This window comes from Leucopleurus acutus (genome assembly GCF_964270905.1).
Source record: "Leucopleurus acutus genome assembly, chromosome: 16".
Lineage (NCBI taxonomy): Eukaryota > Metazoa > Chordata > Mammalia > Artiodactyla > Delphinidae > Leucopleurus > Leucopleurus acutus.
In genome coordinates this window covers 15616181-15641417 of record NC_139158.1, presented here as the reverse complement: position 1 = coordinate 15641417, position 25237 = coordinate 15616181, and the positions used below count along the sequence as shown (strand labels likewise).

At 49.5% G+C, this 25237-nt stretch overlaps 2 protein-coding genes across 2 annotated transcripts; one reads left to right on the top strand and one right to left on the bottom strand.

The window, feature by feature from the left end:
* Window positions 1-982: 982 nt before the first annotated feature.
* Window positions 983-4544, top strand: LOC309972667 (cardiotrophin-1-like). The gene is made up of 3 exons (XM_082856457.1): window positions 983-1014; window positions 2196-2314; window positions 3964-4544. The coding sequence occupies exons 1-3, from the start codon at window positions 990-992 to the stop codon at window positions 4429-4431; spliced, it is 612 nt and encodes a 203-aa protein (XP_082712583.1). The 5' UTR covers window positions 983-989; the 3' UTR covers window positions 4432-4544.
* A 773-nt stretch (window positions 4545-5317) lies between these two features.
* LOC309972955 (cardiotrophin-2-like) lies at window positions 5318-8998 on the bottom strand (the record flags this gene model as incomplete). Its single annotated transcript, XM_082856850.1, has 3 exons — window positions 8873-8998; window positions 5891-6366; window positions 5318-5363 (listed from the first exon to the last, which is right to left on the bottom strand). The coding sequence occupies exons 1-3, from the start codon at window positions 8906-8908 to the stop codon at window positions 5318-5320; spliced, it is 558 nt and encodes a 185-aa protein (XP_082712976.1). The 5' UTR covers window positions 8909-8998.
* Window positions 8999-25237: the final 16239 nt, after the last annotated feature.

Below are 25237 nucleotides of genomic sequence, written 5' to 3'. Positions count from 1 at the left end.
TGCCCCACCTGCTGTGCCCTCTGCCAGTTCATCTCTTTCTTCCTTTATTCTGACAGTTGTCTGCACATGGCAATGTACTCACAGACACACAGGTCTCCTTCCCAGTTTCTTCATTCACAAACCCCATAACAAGCTGTTGTCTATCGTTTCCCCATCAGACTGTGAGCTTCTCAGGGGGCTAGAGACCAAGAATGGATCATCTCTGGGTCCCAGAGCTCAGGAGAGTGTGGGTGCCTGGGAACCATTTGTGGGGATAAGTAAGTGTGTACAGACCGTTCAGCATTTGTCTGCATCAGGTTAGTGGTTTGACGTGTGGGTATGACTCCCTGTACCTGTCTCTTAAGTTTGTTCCTGTGTGAAAACCCTTCAGTAGATGCGGGTGTGTCAGAAGAATTCTCTTGCTGGGTCTGGTAAGGTGAGGTGAGGTGGCCGCCTAGTAGGTGTGACTGTGAAAGCAAGGGCAGGAGACATCTGAGATAGGCCGGGAGGTGTATGTCAGGGCAGGTGTGGCCTAAGCCTGAGGGCCCCCACCTTGGCCTCTCACGCACCCCGCTCTCCCCTCCCCCAGCCAAGAGGAAGGGCAGCACATTCCTGTCCTGCCAGCTGCTCCCTCTCCACCTCCCACCCCTCCCCAGCTTTCTCCGAAAAGCAGCCCGGGCGCCAAGCCTTCCCCCAGGTCGGAGCCTGAGCCTTCTCCTCCCATCTGACTCAGGGCTGTCTCCCAGGCCCCGGCAACCCAAGCCTGCAGGTCCCGAGTCCACTCTGCAGACAACCTGCCGCCCCCTTCCCGACTAGGCCGTGCATGCAGGGAGCTGAGCTCAGGGCCAAGGAATCCTGCCTGGGGCGGCGGAGGTGGGGTGGGAGAGGGTGTAGATTGTTGGGGTCTGAGCCCTGATTGGCTACGGCCGGGCCACGCCCCCACCCTTTTCCCCCTTCTCCCCTCCTCGGTAGGGGGGCGTGGAGGCAACCGGGATCAGCCTGGGGCCAGCATGAGCCGGAGGGAGGGAAATCTGGGTAAGGGGCTGAAGGGCCGGATCTCGAGCGCCGAGGGGAGCAGGGGTCAGAAGGGCTGGAAGCTGGGGTCTGGGTCCCCGCCACCCCTAGGTCCGGGAAGGGAGCGGCCTGGGCGGGGGAGAGCAGGGCCCCGGTGTCAGGTAACGAGCGGGTGAGTTGTGCGTCAGCTGTGGGAAGGGGCAAGCGCCAGAGTTTAGAGGAGGCCTGGGGCTGTGACTTCAGGGACTTGGGCTCAGGAGGTAGATTACCGGTTCGAGTACACCCTGGGGGAGAATTGGGGTCGTGGCTGGGGCAGGACGCCGGGACCCTATCTGAGTACCGGGAAAGAAGCAGAGCTGGGAGCCAGAAGGAGGGGTAAAGTTAGGGGCGGAAGTCTTTGGGCCACAGGGGCTGGTAAGTGACAACAGGAGACGAAAGTCGAGGCTGTTAAGGATAGGGACCCGCGGGGCAAACTCTAGCGAGGGGCGGGTCGGGAGTTGCCGGGCTAGGACTACAGTCCCCAGCATGCCCTGGGCACGCGCGCTAGGCGTCTCGGGAAATGTACTCTTCTTCCCGGGGCGCCACCCTCTAACTTGTGCTGGTTAAGGCCGGTTGCTGATTCATTGAAACTGTACGGTGCCCAGCCCACGGTTTTGCATAGAAGGACCATCAGGGAAGAAATGGCACTTCAGTATCCCAATCTGTAAAATGGGCTTAAAGGCTTGTTTCAATTTTAAGTTCTGTGCTTCGATGATGCTGAATTCCACCAACAATCACTGAGGTACAGAGATACGTGAGCCCTGCCCTCAAAGGGCTCCCATGCTGAGGCAGATTCTCACAGATAAAAGAGATATTAAAAGAACCGCCTTGGAAGTATGAACAAATGGCCTTAAGTAGAAGGAAGAAGTTAATTTAAAGGAGGAGTGAATCTGGAGGCTGCACTGAGGAGGCAGTATTTGAATTTGGCTTTAATAGGATTTTAACCATGATTTGGGGACAGGGAACACATTTCAGGAGAACAACCGTTTGGCAAATGTCTGGTGCCCTATTTTCCCTCAGTTGGAATGGGACAGAACCTGCCTGGCTTAAAAGGTGGAGAATTCAGAGTGGAGCTTCCGGGTTCAGGAAGAGCCAGCCTGGAAGAAGTGGTCAAGCAGCAAGGGGTTGGGGTGCCCTCATTCCTCCCCCCCTTTTCCCACCAGAGGACCCCCAGGCTGACTCCTCAATCTCACCCCTTCCCCACTTGGAGTCCAAGATCCAACAGACACACAGCCTTGCCCGCCTCCTCACCAAATATGCTGAGCAGCTGCTCCAGGAATATGTGAGTGGGGTTCGGGGTGTGGGTACCAGGGGCCTGGGGAATGGGGAAGTACATACAGATCAAGGGGTCCTTGACCACCCATTTTCTCAATCTCACTTCACAGCTGCAGAAATTGGGGCTCCCAAGAGGGGTTAGTAACTGGCCCCTGGCCACACAGCAAATTGGAGGAGGACCCTGTCTGTGCCCCAAATGCCCCTCCGTTAGCCTCAGCATGGAGGCTCCCTCCTTGGTACTTTAAGACAGAAGCAACCTGAGAGAGTGAAGAGAACTCTGGTCTGGGAGTCAGGAAACCTATATTCTTAGGCTCTGTGTGATCTTGTCATCTCACCTCCATGAGCTTGGGACTCCCCAGTTGTAAAAGGAGGCAGTTAAGGGAATTCCCTGGAGGTCCAGTGATTAGGATTTGGGCGCTTTCACTGCCAGAGCCTGGGTTCAATCCCTGGTCGGGGAACTAAGATCCCGGCAGGACCAAAAAAAATAAAAAAGGAGGCAGTTGAATAAGATGAGCTGTGAACTCTTCTACCTGTGTTATGCAGAGAAGCTAAGAAGGGGTTTCAATCTAGGGGTAAAAATGCCATCCCAAGAGGACACTTTTACAGAGGAGAAGGATCTGCCAAAATCTTTGGTTGGCCAGAGGACACTGACAAAGGAAACTAGATAGTTCCCCAAAATACTCTGATGTAGTGGAGGGAGGGTATAGTTTTGAATCAGATAGACTGTAGCCCTGCCAACTTGTTGTGACCATGGGCAGTACTAATAACATTAAACATAATAATTTAATAATTATGACAACAATAGTAAGATAATAAAGCTAGCTTTGTAGTCCTACCAACTTTGGTTCAAATTCCAGCTTCTGCCCCTTCCTAGATGGATGACCTAGGATAAGTCAGTCCCAATATCCTCATTTACAAGACCATGATCATCATCATCACACCTATTATTGGGAAGATTAGGAATAGTGTGTTTAAAGCAGCACAGTGCCTGAACCAGAAGCAAAATGTTAGGAAAGGATAAATGGTATTGTTATAGCATCTTTACAAATTACAAATCACCTTTATCTTTTCATTTGTTCATTCAATTCACATGACAGTTATTCATTGAGCCCCTGGCTGTGTGTCAAGCAGGTGCAGAAGTGGGGAAGAATGGGGGGAGGGAGTGAAACAAACTCGGTCCCTGCACTATCTTCTGTGATTCTCAAGAGGTCCGTGGTAGGAAGGCAGGACAGGGAACTGTTTCCCCATCTTACAGAGGAGACCACTGAGGCTCAGAGAAGGAAACGGTTTTGCACTGAATGGCACAGCTAGTAAGTGGTGGAGACAGGATTTGAAGCTGGGTCTGTCAGATAGCATTAATAAAAGAGCTAACGTTTTTTGTGCCCTTCCAATGAGTCAGGACCTGCCTTAAGCATTTTAACAGGCTCATAACTACCTTATGAAGTTGATACGGTTATTATCTCCATTGAGGAGATGAGGAAACAAAGCCGTGGTGTAAAGCGCACGGTGGTTTTTGTTGTTTTGTATTATCTCAAACACAGCCTCTCTGTTGGCAGGAGTGTGTCATTTACGAGATGGGGACACTGAGGACCCAGGAGAGGGGTGGAGGGCTGAGTTCCGGGCGGAGGAGCCGCCCTGACTGCCGCGTCTCCGCAGGTGCAGCACCAGGGAGACCCCTTCGGGCTGCCTGGCTTCTCGCCCCCGCGGCTGCCGGTGGCCGATCTGAGCGCCCCGGCCCCAGGCCACGCGGGCCTGCCGGTGCCCGAGCGCCTGCGGCTGGACGAGGCGGCGCTAGCCGCGCTGCCACCGCTGCTGGACGTCGTGCGCCGCCGCCAGGCCGAGCTGAACCCGCGCGCGCTGCGCCTGCTGCGGCGCCTGGAGGACGCGGCGCGCCAGGCGCGGGCCCTGGGCGCCGCCGTGGAGGCCGTGCTGGCCGCTCTGGGCGCCGAGACCCGCGTGCCCCGACCGGAGCCCGCCGCCGCCGCCGCCATTGCCGCGGCCACTGTCACTGCGGGCGTCTTCCCGGCCAAGGTGCTGGGGCTCCGCGTGTGCGGCCTCTACCGCGAGTGGGTGAGCCGCACCGAGGCCGACCTAGGCCAGCTGGCGCCCGGGGGCCCGGCCTAAGAGCGGGGCACGCGCCGCAGCTCGCGGTCCCCTCCTGGGCCGTCTCCCCCTCTCCATCCCTCTCCATCTCCAGCAGCGTCTCTGTGTTCTCCGACCGCCTCCATCTCTCTATTTGCTTTGTACACTCTCGATCTCTTTTTCTCCCTGGGGCCTCCTTGTCTCCGTCTGTGACTTCCCATGTCTGTCACTTCCTTGCTTTCCCCCTCTTCTTCTCCATCGCTTGGGCCTGCCTCGCTGAGGATCTCTGTCTCCCCTTCTCCCCATCTCTTGCCTCCTCTTGGCCGCATGTGAGCATGTGTACATCTGCGCCTCATCTCAAGGGGACACCTGGCACTCTGTTTCCCTCTGTCCTTCTCTCTGTCCTTTCCTGGCCAGGGACATGTCTGCTGACCCTGTGGTGGGTGGGCTCCTCCAGACAAATTTCAGCCACCTTCCCCCAGGGTCACTCCACCTGCTGCTCTCCCCCTCCCACATCCCACCCTTTGCGGCCCTGCCTCCTCTGCCTTTGATGTCCTTTCCCTTCTTCCCCTCCCTCTGCCCTATCCCTCCCTGTACCTTCCCTTCCCCCCAAGTTAGGTCTACTGGAGAGAAAAAAAAATCACCCCTTAAAAAGAGTTTTATTTACGAGAATAAATTAATTTTTTGTAAATAAAATGTTTAAAAATAAAAAGAACACTAAAGTTACCAGTATATATAGTTGTTGAAAATGGGGAGACACCTTTAAGGAGAATAAGGTCCTTGGGTTACAAACTGGTTCCCCCAGACATCCGCAAAAGCCACAGTATAAATAGGAGATTCATGAGAGCCCCAGGCCAGGGATGCCATCTCTCAGCCCAGAACAGGAAGTGGATGTGTCCTGAGCAGGAAACAGATGTGACACAAACCCTTAGTTTTTCAAGAATCGGACGTCCATTGAATAAGAAGTGAAGCCCCTTAAGATGGGAAGTTGGAACAGTGGCCGTAGTCGGAGAGGTGGACTAGGGGAGGAAATGAGCTCCAGCAAGAAGGGAGGCCTAGTTGCTCAGAAAGTCCATATCTTCATACAGGAAGTGAGGTAGACAGAGACAAGAAGGCAGCCCCTGGACCTCCCCGAAATTACAGGAGGGAGAAGTTCTCAGGGAGAGCCCAGGAAAGAGACCAACTGTACTGCCCCGTGGAGTGGGAAGTGAAGCCACTTCAAAGAGATACTTTTTTCCACCCAGGAGGTGAGCAACCAGTACCACTGGACTGGTAATCCATAAAATGATATCCATAGAGTCCCACCCAGATCTGGAAGGGAGGCCATAGGACCTAGGCAGGAAGGCCCAGGCAGTGGCGACTTGAGGCCTGGTTACCAGGAAATTTTCCCAAATACATGGTACACAAGCCCTGTCTCCTAGACAAGATGTGTCTCCTTTCTAGCCAAGAAGCAAGGCAGAAAAGAGTCCGTTGCGAAAGGGGAAGTGTTGCAGCCTCTGACGGGAAGTTCCACCTCCTCTGCCCAAGGTATTTGGCCTTGAGCAGAGCCAAGTCCCTCACAGCTTGGTCAGTCCAATGGCCATATTCCTGGGTTACTACATAACCTCGACATTTCCTCTCGAAGGCCGAGGCCCCTAAGGGGACAAGCCTGAGAGTGTCCTCTTCTGGGGGGATAGGCAGGCCCAGGGCAGTCATGATGGCAGCCATGTTGCCCAGCAGGCCTTGGGCCCTGAGTGTTGCAGCCCCTAGCTGAGCCAGAAGGATGGAACTGCCAGGGTTCAGGTCACTCTGGTCATCCCCCACGAGCTGGAGGTGCTGGGTCAAGGCCAGGAAGGCGCCCTGGGCACAGCTCAGACGCTCCCTATCATTCAGCACATGCCAGGTCTTGAAGGAGACGGCGGCAGGAGGCAGGCTGCTGAGCTGGAGCTCTGGCGCTGAGAAGCCAGGGTCACTAAAGGGGCTGCCTTGGCACTGGAGCTGCATGAGGGACAGAGACCGGAGTGAGGAGGCCAAAAGGCTGCCCTGGGTCTCCCCTGACTTCACATCTGCCTTCCATGAGACTGGCATCTTCCCAGGGGGAGTTGACATTCCCTGCCTCTCAGGGAGTTGGTGAAATGTTCTAGCACAGAGCCCGGGCTCTGTTAGGTTCCAGTTTGGCTTCCTTCATGTACAAGTTGTGCAACTTTGAATCACAGCTTCAGTAATTCCCATGTGTCACTATTATGGTGAAGATAAGTAATATATTGGGCTGGCCAGAAAGTTAGTTCGGTTAATGAATACATTGTTCAATAAAGTTCTTGGTGAAAATGAAAGATGTGTCTTTTCTTTTTTTTCTTTTTTTTTTTTTGCGGTACGCGGGCCTCTCCCTGTTGTGGCCCAAAAGATGTGTCTTTTATTTTTACTCAAAACTGAACGAACTATGGGGCTTCCCTGGTGGCGCAGTGGTTGAGAGTCCGCCTGCCGATGCAGGGAACACGGGTTTGTGCCCCAGTCCAGGAAGATCCCACATGCCATGGAGCGGCTGGGCCCGTGAGCCATGGCCGTTGAGACTGTGCATCCGGAGCCTGTGCTCCGCAATGGGAGAGGCCACAACAGTGAGAGGCCCGCGTACCGCAAAAAAAAAAAAAAAAAAAACTGAACGAACTAGTTGGCTAACGCAACGTATAAAGCACTTAGCACAGCATCTGGCATACAATAAGGGCATTAATATTGTTCACGAACTATATATTTATATTAGAATCATGAACACTATGACTATGCTACTTATTGCAATATTTTCAATATAAATATATTATTGACAACGTATAATAGTTACAGCCCTATTTCCTTTTTATTCACAGCATTTAGTGGTTTATGTTTGTTCATTTTATTATAATCATTAATAAATAATTATTAATATTATTAAATTTAGCTGAGTGACTTCTCCATTAAAGTTCTCGCCTCCACAAACCTAGGCCCACAGAATTTTAATGCACACTGATAAATCCCCTAATTGATAGATCATCTGGTCCTACATCCCCATCTTACAAGTGGGGAAACTGAGGCTCAGGGTACCCAAAGCTACCCAGGGTTTGGTGGATATGAGACTAGAAACTAGATTAAGTAACTTCACGTGGACCTAGAATATAACACAGCGGAAGAGTCACAAACCCCAGGGCCTCCAGGGACCAGGCAGATCATGTCACTTGGGGAAGAGGGCAGGACTAAGAGGGGGGTGGGGGTGGCAGGAGGCCAATAGGATCCCTGTGCCTGTTTTTGACAGGTACTCATACACAGAATCTGAACAAGCATTGCATGGCCTAAACAAAACATCTGTGGGTCAGACCCAATCAGGAGGCTGCCAGTTTGAACTTCTAGACCTGAGGTTTTGTGACCTCAGGCAAATTATTCCCCTTCTCTAAAACTCAGTATTCCTTATCTGTAAAATGGGTTATAAATCCACCTCTCAGAACTATTTGAGGAGTCAATAAGATAATGAGGCTAAGGACTTCCCCAGTGGTGTAGTGGTTGAGAATCCGCCTGCCAGTGCTGGGAACATGGGTTCAAGCCCTGGTCTGGGAAGACCCCACATGCCGTGGAGCAACTAAGCCCATGTGCCACAACTACTGAAGCCCATGCGTCTACAGCCCATGCTCCACAGCAAGAGGAGCCACCGCGATGAGAAGCCTATGCACTGCAACGAAGAGTAGCCCCCGCTTGCTGCAACTAGAGAAAGCCCACGTGCAGCAAACGAAGACCCAACGCAGCCAAAAGTAAATAAATAAATATTTTAAAAAGATAATAAGGCTAGACTTCCCAGCATGGCTTAGGCTCAAGCAAGCACGGGGCAGGCTTCCCTGGTGATGTAGTGGTTAAGAATCCACCTGCCAATGCAGGGGACACGGGCTCGAGCCCTGGTCCAGGAAGATCTCACATGCTGTGGAGCAACTAAGCCCGTGAGCCACAACTACTGAACCTGAGCTCTAGAGCCTGTGCTCTGCAACAAGAGAGGCCACCGCAATGAGAAGCCCGCGCACCGCAACAAAGAGCAGCCCCCAATTGCCACAACTAGAGAAAGCCCGTGCACAGCAACGAAGACCCAATGCAGCCAAAAATAAATAAATAAATTTATCAAAAAAAAAGAAAAAGAGAAAGCATGGGGCATGAGGTAGTTGTGGAAAGAATCATGATTCCCCTAAAGCCTTTCCCTCTATGTGCTTCCTTTGAATCTTCTAACAGTCCTGAGAGGTCAGCCAAGGCAGGATTACCAGCCCATTTGGCGGATGAGGAAGCTAAGACTGGGAGAGAAGGAATGACTTGCCCAAGGTCAGCCAGCCATCAGTGACAACGTTCCTGGGAGTATGTCTCTAGATGGCAGAGTCCCTATACCCTTGGACCCGCGGAGGAGCCTTCCTCTGGCCTTGCTCTGCTTCCCCTACCCAGAGCTGGGCCGGGAGGGTGGCGCCCTTCTCCCCTCATTCGCTGCTCGTGCTGTATCACTCACATAAGTCTGCAGCAGTGTTGGAGTATTCTTCTGCATGTAGAGTGCCAGGCTGTAGGCTTGACTGATGGGCTCAGCTGGGGAGATGGGGGCTCCCAGACTGAGGGGTGGCAGCAGCAGGGTCAGCAGGCAGAGGGCGGCTGGCAGGAGAAATCAGAGGTCAGCACCTCGCCTGCCAATTCATTCATTCATCATAACAGTTCCTCAAGTGGGTACAGCCCTTGTGGCCTACAATGATCTTGTGTATCCAAGTCAGGGCAGAACCATCCTTTAAGCCCATTATTTCCAGCCCAGAACATCCCCCTGAACTCCAGACTCATGTATTCAACTTCCCGCTTGACATTTTCCCTTGGATATTAATAAGCTTCTCAAAGTCAAAATATCCAATGCTCAAAAAAAAAAAAAAATCCAATGCTCAGCTCAAGATGCCCTCTTCCCCTTCCTCTCCCAGCCTTCCCCACTCAGGGAAGAGCACATCCATTCTCCCAGGTGCTCAGGTCAAAACCATGGGGTCCTTTTAGACGCCTCATTCTCTCCTTCTCTTATGTTCAACCCACAGTAAATCCTGTTGGCTCTGTCCTTAAAAGGTGGCTAAGAGGTCTGTTGTTGTTTTTTTTTCCGGCCACACTGTGCAGCCTGCGGGATCTCAGTTTCCCAACCAGGGATCGAACCTGGGCTATGGAGTGAAAGCCTGAAATCCTAACCACTAGGCCACCAGGGAACTCCCTCGGTCTGTCTGTGTTTCTTGATCTGAGCACTTATGACAAGGATACCTTGACTTTGTGAAAATTCATTGAGCTGTATACTTAGGACTTGTGCACACTTCCCTGTACGTATTCGTTATTTTCAATAAAAAATTTTAAAAGATGAAAAGAAGTATCTAGAAGCGAGCTACCTCTCTCTCTGCTAGTGTCTCTGTCTCCACCCTTGCCTCCCTCCGCCACCCCGCAACTCTCCAACTCCAGCTAGATCCCTCCTCTGCCCAAACCTTCCCATGGCTCCCACCTAACACAGTGAAAGCCAGAGTCCTCCGTGTGGGCTACAGGACTGGCCCCTCTTTTCTGCAGCGCCCCATGCAGGCTTTGCCTTGCTGGGTCCTGCTGTGAGCACCCCACAACCCTACCCAAGGCTGCTCCTTCTGGTCCTTCAGGCCTCAACTCAAAAGCCCTTCCGTCTCCCTGATGTGTAGTCTTCAGAGACTTCTGCTGTTTACAGATCCCTCATTGATTTATTTGTCTACTTGCTTATTGTTGTCTCTCCCCCTGGAATGCTGGCTCCAGGAAAGAAGAAACCTCACCTGCTTCATTCACTGCTGGTTCCCCAGCACCTAGTGCAGAGCTTGATAAATATATATTTCTTTAAATAAATTTATTCATTTTATTTATTTATCTTTGGCTGTGTTGGATCTTCATTGCTACGCGTGGGCTTTTTCTCTAGTTGCGGCGAGTGGGGGGTTACTCTTCTTTGCAGTGTGCAGGTTTCTCATTGAGGTGGCTTCTCTTGTTGGGGAGCACGGGCTCTAGGCATGTGGGCTTCAGTAGTTGTGGCACGTGGACTCAGTAGTTGTGGCTCGCGGGCTCTAGAGCGCAGGCTCAGTAGTTGTGGCACACGGGCTCAGTTGCTCCACGGCATGTGGGATCTTCCCCGACCAGGGCTCGAACCCGTGTCCCCTGCATTGGCAGGCGGACTCTCAACCACTGCGCCACCAAGGAAGCCCCCATAACATATTTTTTGAATGAATGGATGCTGCCGTGAACATCCTTATCCCAGCCTCTTGGGGAACTGCTGGAAGTGGAAATATCTGGATTGGAGGGTGTATTTATTTTAGATTTGAGTAAATCCTGCCAAATTGGCTTCTCAAGGGTTGGGCCCAGTTGTCCCCACCAACAGTGTGAGGATCAGAGAGGAGGGCAATTCCCTAAGGTCACCAGCTATGATGGAGACGAGAGACAAACCAGGGTGGCCTCCTTGGCTTCCCTGTCTACATTCCTGAATTCCCAGAAATTCAGAACTTAAGGGAAGGCCTGAAGGTGAAGGCCCATTCATTCATTCAACAAACTTTTTGCCTGTTTCTTTACTGCCGTGTCCCCAAATGCTTAGAATACTACCTAGCGCCTAACAGGCACTTGGTAAATATTTCTTGAATCAATGAATGACGAATGAAGTCCTCTGTGTTTAAGGATTTGGAGGTTCGCAACAGATGTAAAATAGCCAGGCACCTGAGTCAGACGGGCCAGAGGGCCGGGAGTACCCGCTCCCGTCCTGGCCTCGGGACCTTGGCACCCTCCCTCACTCACGCGGCAGATGATAGCTCATGTTCTCTCCTTGGCTCCTTCGTCTCTGCAGTCTCCGGGTGGTTCTGGGGCATCTTTCCTCCCGCCCTTCAGGTGGCTTTATACCTGGGGTTGAGCCCTAGGGCCGCCCACGAGGGAGGGAAGGAGTCAGAAGCCCTGGGCACAGGGAATATGTAGGGAAGGAGACACTGAGGTGACACCCTCGTCCCCTACAGCCCCCAAACTCGACCTTAAACCCCAGTTGCTGGGAGAAAGGGGGCCAGGCGGGGAAGGGATTATCGGGGGACAAAGGGGCTGCCCTGCTCCCTGCTGCTTTGCACGTCCAGGGATCCAGTTTCCTGTGAGGAGGAGGCCCCTGTTCCGCCCCACGGGGACCCAGGCATTGGGCCCTGGCTGCTGAGGAGTTTGGAAAAGGGACAGGAGGTTGACATGTCAGCAACATCACCCACACCCAGGTGAACCTTTAGACAGGAGCATGTGCACGTCTACACACGGGTTAGCAAGTGGGCACACACCAGACATGTGCACACACCTTCATACGTTTATTCAGTCAAGGATGTATTGACCGCAACTGTGTGCTTGTCCCTGTTCCAGATGCTGGGATAGAGCAGGGAGCAAGCCAGACACAAATCCCTTCCCTCTGGAGCTGACACTCTAGTGGACATGCCTACACCCGTGTTAGACCACATACCCTGCCAGGGAGAGCCAGGCACAGGACGGCGCACGCGTCCACACAGACGCCTATGAACACACAACCGTACCCAGACACCCCACCAGAGGCACATGCTCGGAGCAGACACATATACGTATGGCGTGTACACACACCATGGCCACGCGTGTGCACACACACACACGTGTGCAGCTGGAGGTCAGGAGTCCTGAGATTTAGCCGTGTCTCAGCCTCTGCTATCCTGGGAGATCTTGGGTCAGTGGCTGCCCTCTGCCCAGGTAAAGCACACAGGGACACACAGACATATACCTGAGGCCCTCCCCTCCCCCACCCCACCCCCGCCCGGGGAAGCCTTGTGGCAGAGAGGGAGGGCAGAGAGACAGGTCCGGGGTTCTTGTCCTTCTCCAGAGCTTTCCCAGTCTCTCCATAAAGGAGATTCACTTCTCAGCCTCTGTCTACCCGCCGAGTCAGAAAATGGTGGGTCAGACGCCCACCCTGCTTCCACCCAGTTTCAGGGCTGAAATACTGCTCTACCTTTCTCCCCCATTGGGGCTGGTGTGGAGGGAGAAGGTCCATATGCTTCCTGCTAAGGCAGGACCTACATCTGTTCATTCATTCACCCATGTATACATTCAGTCAGCAGTTATCGAGGGAGCCCCTGCTATGTGCTGGCACCGGGGTGAATAATAAGGGGCACACAGTCCAGTGGTCCCCTGACAACAAACATGTGAACTCATAAACAAACAAAATTTCCTAAAGCTACAAGGTGCTGAGAGGAAGCCAAAACAGGTTGACGTGATTAGCTGGGGGTAGAGGAGACTTAGATAAGGAGCCTGAGGCCCAGAGAGGGGCAGCTACTTACCTGGAGTCACACAGCAAGGCCAGGACAGATTCTAGACACCTGCCCCCAGGCTTGGGACTGGATCTGGGGTATCCCCAATCGGAACTGTGAGCTGAAGGAGGGAAGAGGTTGAGGGAAAGATGGGTTCTGAGGTGGGGGATCCTAAATTGTGTCTCTGAACCTGGGGGCTGCCAAGGCCGCCAGGCAGGGCCTGTGCTGGGCAGGCGGTGATGTCAAGGGATTAGACTAGGCCCATTGAGTGGGTGCAGTGAGGCATGGGCCAGGCCAGGTAGTGGAGGAGGGAGGAGGGGAAGAGGGAGGCAGACACCCGATCTGGTGCTATGCACAGGTGGGCAGTGTACGTGGGGCCGAATCTCACCCCAGAGGGCAGGCTCACCCTCACCCAACCCCCCCCCCCGCTATTCCTCTTGGGGACTTCACTTTCTCTCTCTCTGGACACCCAGGGCACCCAGGTGCCCTTCGCAGCTGGAGGAATGGGCCCCCATCCCAGGCCCAGCTCCATTTGTCCAAGGCATTTGTCTTGGCAGATGTCATTAGCTCTGCCACCTGTCCTGCCCCACCTCCCAGCCCACGTGTCTCCATCTCTGTTTTGGTCTCACCAGAAGCTGATGCCTGGGAAATCCTAGCAAATTAAGAGTCAGCAGACTTGGGTGCAAATCCTCCCTTTGTCCATCACTAGCTTGGGCAAGTTACTTAAACTCACTGAGCTTCAATTTGTTTCCTCATCTGGAAACTGGAAAAATCATTCCCACCTCCCAGGCTCTCACTGACTCAAGTGCCTTGACCCCTGCTATGAGGCCCCTCCCAGTCCCCTCAAGGGTTGCTGCAATGGTACATAATGCCTCCAACCAATGACAAAAGCCTCAATGCCCCACCATCCCATGCTTAGAGCCCAGTCCCCACCAGCCACACTAATGCTCCCAAGAGATCTGTCCCTTCCATCTGCCAGGACACTCAAGCATGACCCCAAAGTCATCCAGCAGGTCCCATAGTGAGGTCCATTCAGAACACACGAACATGAACTCCAAGCCAGATCCTCACCCAGACCCCAATATTAGGCCCAACCCCATTCCCACCCCTAACTGCAAATCTTCACCCCCTACATCTCCAGGCAAAGAGAGAAGCAAGTGCAAAGGCCCTGAGGTTGGGAACATGCTTGGCAGGTTTCAGAAACAAACATGGCTAGTAGACAGAGCAAAGAGATTGGTTGTTGTTGAGACATGAAACAATGGGGAAGAGCAAGGGTCGCCTTGTCCCGCCTTGCCACCCCCATACCTTTCCTTGACTCTCCAGTGCTCTCAGGATATAGTCCCAGCTCTGTAGCCTGGCCTTCAAGGCCGTTAATCCCCCAGTCCCTGTGCAGCCTTGCACCTCACTTCTTGCTTTTTCCCACTTTCTATGCCAGCCGCGTATCCTGCTTCTCACGCCTGCTCAGCAGCAGCCCCTCCTGTCATCCTCCCTGTGTAGCAAGTACTCCTCCTTCACCTGACACAATCCTTCTCATATTTCAACCTTCAACTTGGGTTTCACCTCCTCTGGCAAGCTTTTGCTGTCTCCTCTGCCCCTTCAGAGCTCCCACTGCCCCCAAGCTCCACCCCCTGTCCACTTACTGACCACCCTGCATTGTCATTCTGTCTCCTCGTTTCTCTATCTACATGACAGGAGGCGGGGTCATCTCCACAGCCCCAGCACCGGGCCACCCACAAGGAAGACGCCTCCGTGAGTGATGGGTGAAGGAAGGCAGGAGCATACTGGTTCCAGCTGGGGGCTCTGCAAAGCCAGGCCAAGGAGTCTGATCTGCACCTGATCTCTGGGAATGCCATGTCAGTGCCTTGTCTTGATGGGGTGGCGGGCCAACTGGGCAGTGAGGGCACATGGTCCCAACGCAGGGACCATCAGGACGAGCAGCACAGCCTACTCCATTCATTGATTCCATGAGCCTTTGCGGTACTATTCCAGAGACTGGGATGGGAGTGAACAGGACCGAGGGGCATCCTGCCCTACTGGAAGGTACAACCTTGCAGCTCAGTTGTCTTCATCATCATCACTAACATTTCTTGAGCACTGACTAAGGGCCTGGTAATGTTGTAAGCTCTTTCTGTATAATAATTCTTTCCTTTACAAAACCCCATGGAATGGATAGTACTGTTTCCCCATTTCACAGATGAGGAAATTAAGGCACAGCAAGGTTAAGTGATTAGTTCAGGGTCACACAGCTAGTAGGAGGCATGGCTAGAGTTTGAACACAGGCTCCAGAGCCCAGTCTATGAACCCTTTCTACAGCCTTTGTCCCCCTGGGTTCCCTTCAGGAAACTGACGAGGTGCTGTCATCCCCATTTTGCAGATGAAATTCAGGGAAAAGACAAGAATCATATTTTTTAGCCTCTATTATATTACCAGTCACTTTATACATAGACATTATCTCATTTAATCCTTGTGATGACCCTGGGAAGTAAGTTTTATGGTTATTATTCCCACTTTTACAGATGAGGTTCTTGTCAAGATCACACAGAACGGGGACTTCCCTGGTGGCCCAGTGGTTAAGAATCCGCCTTCCAATGCAGGGGACTCAGGTTTGATCCCTGGTCAGGGAACTAAGATCCCACATGCCGGGGCAACTAAGTCCGTACGCTGCAACTACTGAGCACTCGCGCTCTAGAGCCCGTGTACCACAGTGAAGACCTGAGGAGACTGGCCCCAATGTCTGGGCTGGTTCCTGTTATCCCATAGCCCAGTATCTGCACCACCATCTGTCTGCATTCAGAGGACACATGGTTGGACACCATGGTGACCAAATGGGAGGCACAGAGTCAGCAGTGCTTTGTGTCTATGTCTTAACCTAGTCTCATCTTGGTCCTTGGCACCTTCTGGAATTCACCCAAGCTTTGCCTCTGCTTCCTGAGCATCCCTGGGTTTGATGAGGAGGCCCAGAGGAAGAGGAAGAGCACAGATGGGAGATTGAGGTGTTGGCTTTAAAATTGGGAGAAAGTGGGAGTCCCCTGGTGGCCTAGCGGTTGGGATTCTGGGCTTTCATTACTGTGACCTGGTTCAATCCCTGTCCCTGGTCAGGGAACTGAGATCCCTCAAGCCCTTCGGCACAGCATGAAGTGAAAGTGAAAAAGAGCCAGCATGGCTGCCCTCCATTCACAGTTACATACTGAATTCCCACTGTGTAACCCAAGCTTCCCAAAGAAGTGACATATGAACAGACTCTAATCAGATGAGTAGACCCTACCAAATAGCAAAAACGACCCTAACACTGTACTAAACACTGCATGCCAGAGATGCAGGACTGGGCAAGTAGGTCAGTGGAAAAGAATAGAAAGACCAGGAGTAGACCCATGTATACACAGGAATTAAGGATGTGATAAAAGGGACGCTTCATATGAGGGAGGATAAGGATAAACTATTAAGATAAAAGAGGGAACTCCCTGGTGGTCCAGTGGTTAGGACTCGGTGCTTTCACTGCTGTGCCCAGGTTCCATCCCTGGTCGGGGAACTAAGATCCGGCAAGTTATGTGGCACAGCCAATAATAATAATAATAATAATAAAAGATATTGGAACCATTGGAAAACTATATGGAAAAGTTTAAATTAGATCATGTAGTGAACGCAGCTGGTGTTCCACCCAAATCCCCTTTACTGGCAGTGTACCTGTCTCAAGCTGGTGTGAGTGTTGGCTGCCAATGACTCCCTGGGATGGAGGCCCACATGACAACAATGGAAGCACAGTGGTGGACACACTGCCATTTGCTGCACTACCCAGAAGGTGATGGCCTCTTAGGATGATGGAACCAACTTCTGGAAGGCCCAGCTGAGATGCCAGTGTGGAGAGGATACAGTACCATCCTTCGGAATAAGGTGTACACCTTAAAACAATGGCTATTTTATGGTGCTGTGACCCAGAACGTCGGTACATGAGCCTGGGAATTAGGGGGTAGAAGCAAGCGCGGCCCCGCTTAGTGTTGCTCCCAGTGACCCCCTTGGGGAATTTGTGCTTGCAACCCCCTAACTTTAGGCCCTGTGGGCCTAGAGATCCTAATTTCCAGATTGGGGATGGACATTTCTACCAGGGGACATGGCAAGAGTCCCATTAAACTCTGAGCTACACCCAACCCCTGGTCACTTTGGTCTCCTGCTGCCAATAGACCAGCAGGCAGAGAAAGAACATGCCATATGGGCAGGGGTAAGAGACCATGGTCATCAGCAGGAAGTAGGACCACCTCTGTGTAATGGGGCTGACAGGAATACGCTTAGCATTCAGGTGATCCATTGAGACATCTCCAGATCCCCATGCTGAGTTTTATTTGTAAGCGGGCAAGTACCATCACCATGGGCTCAGAGGGCATGCTAACTAGAGACTCAGACCCTTCCGGGGTGAGGGCCGGGCTCAATCCACCAGACAAACTGTCGAGACCAGCAGAAATACTAGCTGAAGCCAGAAGCAGAGGGAAGGGGAGGGCTAGAATGAGTGGATGGCAGAGGAAAGAGGTGATAAATATCAGTTAATTCTCAGGAGCTAATCCTCCTTCTCTACGTTTACCCAGAAACTATGATCAGTCAGAATCCTGGGGAAGCTGCACCTGGACGGAGAGGACGTAATGGGAGAAGCAAGCAGATTTGAACAGTGCAAAGGTGAACGGTAGTGCACACTGTCGGTGCCCCAGCCAGGTCCCTTTACCAACTGCCCCACCTCCAGAGAATTGCCCAGCACCTCTCCTCCTGGAAAACTTGGCCAGTGACAGACTAGCACCAGATTGATAAAAAGGTAGATCCCTTGCCTCCAGGTGAAACTAACTTGGTGATACAATTTGGGCTCCAGAACTTTCTCTAGCCAAAGCTAGTCACCAGGTGAGACCACATTCTTGTTCAGCTTTTTGTCACTGCCCTATTCTGATGACCCCATTCTCCTGAGAATACTTCCCCAGTCATTTGGTCAAGAATTTCCATCTTGGACTATATTAAACTCAAAAGCTTCTACACAGCAAAAAAAAAAAACCAATTAACAAAATTAAAAGACAACCTATAGAATGGGAGAAAAATTTTGCAAACCATATATCAGTAAGTGTTGGTGGGTTTTTTTCGGTTGCACAAGGTCTAGTTGTGGCACATGGGATCTTTAGTTGTGGCATGTGGACTTCTTAGTTGTGGCATGCATGCGGGATCTAGTATCCCAACCAGGGATCAAACCTGGGCCCCCTGCATTGGGAGTGCAGAGTCTTACCCACTAAACCACCAGGGAAGTCCCTCAATAAGGGGTTAATATCCAAAATATGTAAAGAGCTGTCAGCTTAATAACAAACAAACTAAAAGACAAGAACCAAACAAACAGCCACGAAAATAAAGAAAAAAGGTAACAAAAAAGGAAAAAAACCCAAAAATTCCAATTAAAAAATGGGCAGAAGAACTGAACAGACATTATTCCAAAGAGGACATAAGGACATCAAAATGGCCAACAGGCACATGAAAAGATGCTTAACATCACTAATCATCAGGGAAATGCAAATCAAAACCACAATGAGCTACCATCTCACACCTGTTAGAAAGTCTATCCTGAAGAAGACAAGAGACAACAGGTTCTGGCAAGAATGTGGTGAAAAGTAAACCCTTATACATTGTTCGTGGGAGTGTAAATAAGTCCAACTACTATGGAAAACAATAAAGAGTTTCCTCAAAAAATTAAAAGTAGATCTACCTTACCATCCAGCAATTCCACTTCTGGGTGTGTACCCAAAGGAAATAAATATAGGATTTCAACGAGATATATGCGTTTCCATGTTTATCACAACATTATTCACAATAGCCAATATATGGAAACAACCCAAGAGCCCATCAATAGATGTAGCACATATACAGAATGAAATATTATTCAGTTGTGAGAAAGGAGGCTATGGATGAACCTTGAGCACATTATGCTAAGTGAGATAAGTCAGACAGAGAAAGACAAGTACTGTATGATGTCTCTTATATGTGTAATTTAAGAAAGTTAAACCTGTAAAAAACCAGAGAATAAAATGGTCTTTACCAGAGGATGGGGTGGAGGGGATAAGAGTGGCAGTGTTTAAAGGTACAAACTTGTAATGAGTAGTAAATAAGTCACAGAGATCTAATGCACAGTATAATGAATATAGACAATAATATTTTACTATAATTATATGTGATAGATATCACTACATTGACAATCACGTTACAATATACAAACGTGTCAAAGTAAGTATACATTAAACTTATACGATGTTACACATCAAATTTATTGAGTTAAAAAAAGAAAAGAATCCTCATCTTGGGCTCTGTTTCTCAGGAAACTGACCCAAGGCAGATCCCTTTCTAACACCATTAAAAAAAATAAATTATAACTATATAGCACAGGGAACTATATTCAATATCTTATAATAACTATAATGGAAAAGAATCTGAAAAAAATATATGTATAACGGAATCACTTTGCTGTGCAACTGAAACTAACACAATATTGTAAATCAACTATATTTCAATAATAAATAAATTATAGATTAAAGACAAATGTGAAAGAGATCTCTAAACTTACTAATGTGAAAGAGATCGCTAAGCTTACTAAGCAAAAATATCTTTCTTTCTTCTAAAGAAAGTCACAAAACAAAACATACATTAAGTGAAAAGTAAAATGTTGATAAATATAAGTACAGCTCTAGTTTTGTTTTTTTTTTACCATAAGTGTACCCAAATATTGCTCTTGATTACTCACGTTCACTCTCTCACAATACAGACCACGAATATGTCATGCTTTCCCTGATATTTTCATTAGCATCATGATGATTTTAAAGTATGTGCCCACATTTTTTGACGTGCCTCCCTTCAAAGGGAGCAGGCTGATTCCCCTTCCCTTGAATGCAGGCTGGTTCTAGTGACTTGCTAGTAACAACTAGAATGTGACAGAAGTGATCTTGTGTGACTTCTGAGGCTAGGGCATAAGAAGTGTCGCTCTGGACACTTGCCCTTGGAACCCAGGTGCCATGTTGTGAGGAAGCCCAGGCAACATAAGAGGCCGTGTGGTAGGTGTTCTGGCTGTGAGCCCCAAGCTCCGCCCTCATCCATACTCACACATATGAGTGAATGAGCCTTCAGATGATTCCAAGTCCCCCCAACCCCGGCCCCAGCTTTCAAGTCTTATAGTTGACACCCCCAAACATGGTAGAGCAGAGACAAGCCATCCCTACTGATGCCTGACTGAATTCCTGATACACAGAAACCCTGAGAGATCATAAATGACTGTTATTGTTTTAAGCCACTAAATTTAGGAAGCAATAGATAAACTAACACAGGGGCCATGTGAAATATATGGCACAAAAATGAAGAGCAATTGAATTACATAGACTCAGTAACAATTTGCAGAAAGAATCCAGACAGTTCACAGCACAGAGTGAGATAAAAGTGCGTTTAACATTTCAGACTCCTTAGAATTTCTTAAATCTTCAACATTTCATATGCAGTTGAGCTGACTGTCCCATAAACATAGTTTGTTGTCTTAGATATATGAAAATTGTCATGCAGAAGAAACTTCTGTTTGGCAAACTGAAAAACCAAGTTGGTGCTCCCATGCAAGGACTTGAGGTGTACGTGCTTCCCAGTAACATTGAATGTGGGTGAGGGTACATGTGGGTCCATCCCTAGGCCCAATTCCCCCTCATTCCACCTACAGCCTACTCATTCCCTTTCTCTCTCACAAAAGAGAGAGAGAATCCATGAATCAAGAGAGTGGGAGGGACTTCCCTGGTGGTCCAGTGGGTAAGACTCCACGCTCTCAGTGCAGGGGGCCCGGGTTTGATCCCTGGTTGGGGAACTAGATCCTGCATGCATGCTGCAACTAAGAGTTCCAATGACACAACTAAGAAAAAAAAGAAAATCCCACAGGCCACAACGAAGATCCCGTGGACTGCAACTAAGACCAGCGCAGGGCTTCCCTGGTGGAGCAGTTGTTAATAATCCGCCTGCCAATGCAGAGGACACGGGTTTGAGCCCTGGTCCGGGCAGATCCCACATGCTGCGGAGCAACTAAGCCTCTGCACCACAACTACTGAGCCTGCGCTCTAGAGCCCCTGAGCCAGAACTACTGAGCCCGTGTGCCACAACTACTGAAGTCCAAGCTCATACTCCGCAACAAGAGAAACTGCTACAATGAGAAACCTGCGCACTGCAACAAAGAGTAACCCCTGCTCGCAGCGACTAGAGAAAGCCCGCATGCAGCAATGAAGACCCAACACGGCCAAAAGTAAATAAATAAAATAAAATAAAATTTTAAAGAAGTTTATGTATTAAAAAAAAAAAGACCTGGGGCAGCAAAATAAATAAATATTTAAAAAACAAAAAAGAGAGTGAGAAAGGGAGCAGCTAGGCACAACATCCTACAAAGTAAATGCTATGAGAATCATACCTTACAGATGAGAAAACTGTGGTTCAGAGAGGTGAGGTCACACACTGCCCCACAGCTAGAGGTAAGGCCAGGTCTCCCAACTGAGTCTATGTGTTTCTAGACTTCAGTGGAAAAAAGAATCCCCTGGGATACTCTTACAAATACAGATTCCTGGTCCCCACCCAGACATTCAATTGATCCCAAGGAGCCCGGGCATTTGCATTTTTAGTATGGGGGCCACCGCACCCCATCTCCAAGGGGACTCTGGGTCCTGCTTTGAGGGACACTGAATAACACACACACCTCTGTCTTCTATACAGAACCAACCCTGGTGAGAGAGATACACAAGAGGTCAGGGGACCGTTGTGGATTAAGGGATTCTGGAGCCATAACAGCAGGATTCGTTATCATTGCTGTGTAACAACTTATCCCCGAAACTAGCAGTTTAAAATAACAACATTTATGATTTCAGTTTCTGTGGGTCAGGGGTCTGGGCTGAGAGGCTCTCACAGGCTGCAATCAAGGTCAGGGCTACGGTCACCTCGAGGGGCAGGAGAATCTGCTTCCAAGTTCACTCACGTGGCTTTGGCAGAATTCAGTTCCCTGAGGATTGTTGGTCTCAGGGCCTCATCCTTCCCTCCCCGGGCTGTTAGCTGGAGGCTGCCCTCAGTTCCTTGCCATGGTTTTGTTTTTGTATTTTTTTTGGCCCCGTGGCTTGTGGGATGTTAGTTCCCTGGCCAGGGATGGAACCCAGGCCCCAGCAGGGAATTCCCAGTTCCTGACCATGTGGATCTCTCCATGGGGCAGTTCACAACGTGGCGTCTTGCTTTATTAACGAAGCCGAGAAGATCCAGAGAGAGGGCTCAGAAGATGGAAGTGACAGTCTTTCATAGCCTATCTTGAAAATGACATCCCATCACTTTTACTGATTCTGTTCATTATAGAAGCAAGTCACTAGGTCCAGACTACACCAAGGGGAGGGGAGTACTAGGAGGCCGGGATCATTTGGAGCCATGTCAGAAGCTGCCTACTTCAACAACCAAATGTGATGTGTGGACCTGCGCTGGGTTCTGATTTCAATAACCAACTGTAGAGACATTTATGAGCTAATCCAGGAAATTTGAACATGGACTATGTATCGGATGATCCTAAGGAATTACCATTATTTATTTAGATGTGACAAATACCTGTGGTTATGTTTTTTAAAAATTCCTTATATCTTAGATAAAGCCTAAAGAATATTACAAATGAAATGTTATGGACTTCTTTGGTGGCACAGTGGTTAAGAATCCGCCTGCCAAAAACAAATACTGTATGCTAACACATACGTATGGAATCTAAAAAAAAAAAAAATGGTTCTGTAGAACCTAGGGACAGGACAGGAATAAAGATGCAGATGTAGAGGATGGACTTGAGGACACGGGGAGGGGGAAGGGTAAGCTGGGACAAAGTGAGAGAGTGGCATGGACATACATAAACTACCAAATGTAAAATAGCTAGTGGGAAGCAGCCACATAGCACAGGGAGATCAGCTCTGTGCTTTGTGTCCACCTAGAGGGGTGGGATAGAGAGGATGGTAGGGAGGGAGTTGCAAGAGGGAAGAGATATGGGGATATATGTTTATGTATAGCTGATTCACTGTGTTATAAAGCAGAAACTAACACACCATTGTAAAGCAATTATACGCCAATAAAGATGTTAAAAAAAAAAAGAATCTGCCTGCCAATGCACGGGACACGGGTTTGAGCCCTGGTCCAGGAAGATCCCACATGCTGCGGAGCAACTAAGCCCGAATGCCACAACTACTGAGCCTGCGCTCTAGAGCCCACGAGCCACAACTACTGATCCCACGTGCCACAACTACTGAAGCCCGCGCGCCTAGAGCTTGTGCTCCACAACAAGAGAAGCCACCGCAATGAGAAGCCTGCGCACCGCAACAAACAGTAGCTCCCGCTCGTCGCAACTAGAGAAAGCCGGCGCGCAGCAACGAAGGCCCAAACGGCCAAAAATAAATAAATAAATAATTAATTAATTTAAAAAAATGAAATGTTATGATGTCTGGGATTTGCTTTAAAATAATATAATGGGGGAGGGGAAGATGGGAGGAATGGAGGTATAGGTGAAACTAGATTTGTCACATGTAACAAATGTTGGAAGTGTGTTATGTTTAGAAGGATGCAAGGGTTCATTATACTTTTCGACTTTTATATGTGTTTGAAATTTTCCATAATAGTTAAAAGAGCAAATTTAAGCTAAAAAATCGTACATTGATAGTTGAGGGACTTCCTTGGTGGTCCAGTGGGTAAGACTCCATTCTCCCAACGCAGGGGACCTGGGTTCGATCCCTGGTGGGGGAACTAGATCCCACATGCATGCCGCACCTAAGGAGTCCGCGTGCCACAACTAAGACCTGGTTCAGCCTAAATAAATAAATAAATATTTTAAAAAGGAAAGCTAAAAGAATATACAAATTCTAAAGTTGTTGCAGATTGACTGTATTTTAATGGTTAGAAAAGACAATAACAAGAGGGAAAAAAAACATTTCAGATGGGGAAAGAGAACCATAAATATGAAAAAGAAAGAAAAGGAAGGAAGGGAGGGAGGGAGGGAGGAAAGGAAGAAGGAAGGAGGGGAAGGGAAGGAGGGAGGAAGGATAGAATCAAGCACGGGAGGCAGCTGACCCCTGACCCTTGCTTAACCAAAGCAAGTGGAATTCAGGTCAATCTAGTGGAAGAGAGAGCTTTGGGCAGCAGAAATCTAAGCCCTCAGGGTTTCCTAATATCTATGTAGGACTGGCTGGAATTTAGGGCTTGGCCTGCGCCTAGAGGGGTGGTGAAGCTGGGCCCATTTCAGAAAGGGAATGAAGGCAGGAGGCCTAGTAGCAGCTGGTGGAAGTATTACACGAGGATTCAGGTCTCTCCACGGAGCTTTGGAAGAATGCAGTATTATGCAGGAGGCCACAGACTTACAGATCCTAGATTATGAGGAGACTAAATCTCAAACCCTCATCTCTAAATGAACAAAGGCCTGAGGCTCCCTCCTCATTCTGGATTAGGTCAGGAATTTTGCATCATAGCTGCCTAGCATGGGGCATGGCACACCAGAGGTGCTTAATACCCATTTATTCCATTTAGTGGTAGTGGTCCTCAACCAAGCAGATGTGCATATCAGAATTTTCCAGAAAGCTTTTAACATCATTTTTTAACAATTGTGTGCAATTTTTTGCCAAGGTAGTGCAGTCATTTGTCTGGTTCAATATTCAAAAGGGCCAAAAAGGCATCTGTTCAGTGAAAGGCTTTCCTCCCACCTCTCTTCCCCAGCCTCCCAGTTCCCCTCCCTGGAGGGAACCATGGATACTTGCTTCTTCTGTATACTTTCAGGACGTTTTATGTATATGTCATGAAATATGTATGTTTGGCGTTTGCCTTCTTAAAACAAACAGTAGCAAACCACACACACTGTTCTGCATCTTACTTTTCAAATTTCACAGTGTTGCTCATAATCATTCCATACCAGTTGTTTGTTTTTAAACCACAGTTATATCTATATAGTCTATCTTTATAAGAAAGTGGAGGTCTTCCTTGGTGGAGCAGTGGTTAAGAATCTGCCTGCTAATGCAGGAGACACGCCAGAGCCCTGGTCGGGGAAGATGCCACATGCCCCCAAGCAACTAAGTGGGGGAGCCACAGCTACTGAGCCTGCGCTCTAGAGCCCGTGAGCCATTACTGAAGCCCGAGTGCCTACACCCCGTGCTCAGCAAGAAGAGAAACCACCACGATGAGAAGCCTGCGCATCGCAACGAAGAGTAGACCCCGCTCGCCACAACTAGAGAAAGCCCGTGCGCAGCAACAAAGACCCAACGCAGCCAAAATAAGCAAATAAGTTTAATTTAAAAAAAGAGAGAAATTACTGACTGAGACATTGAAATACTAGCCGGTTTCAGTTCTCAGATGCGGGCGTTAATGCACAAGGGCTCCCTTCTCCTTCAACTTTGCTTTAAAAAAATTTAAAAAAGAAGGTGGAAAGTTACTGGAATATAAATTTTAAAAATTTCTAGGTAATATTTTGAGTTCATTGCATAAATAAAACCCGTATCTTCTATATCCATTCTAAACTAGAAAACCTGTTGCCGTTACATTCTTCTCCCCGCCCC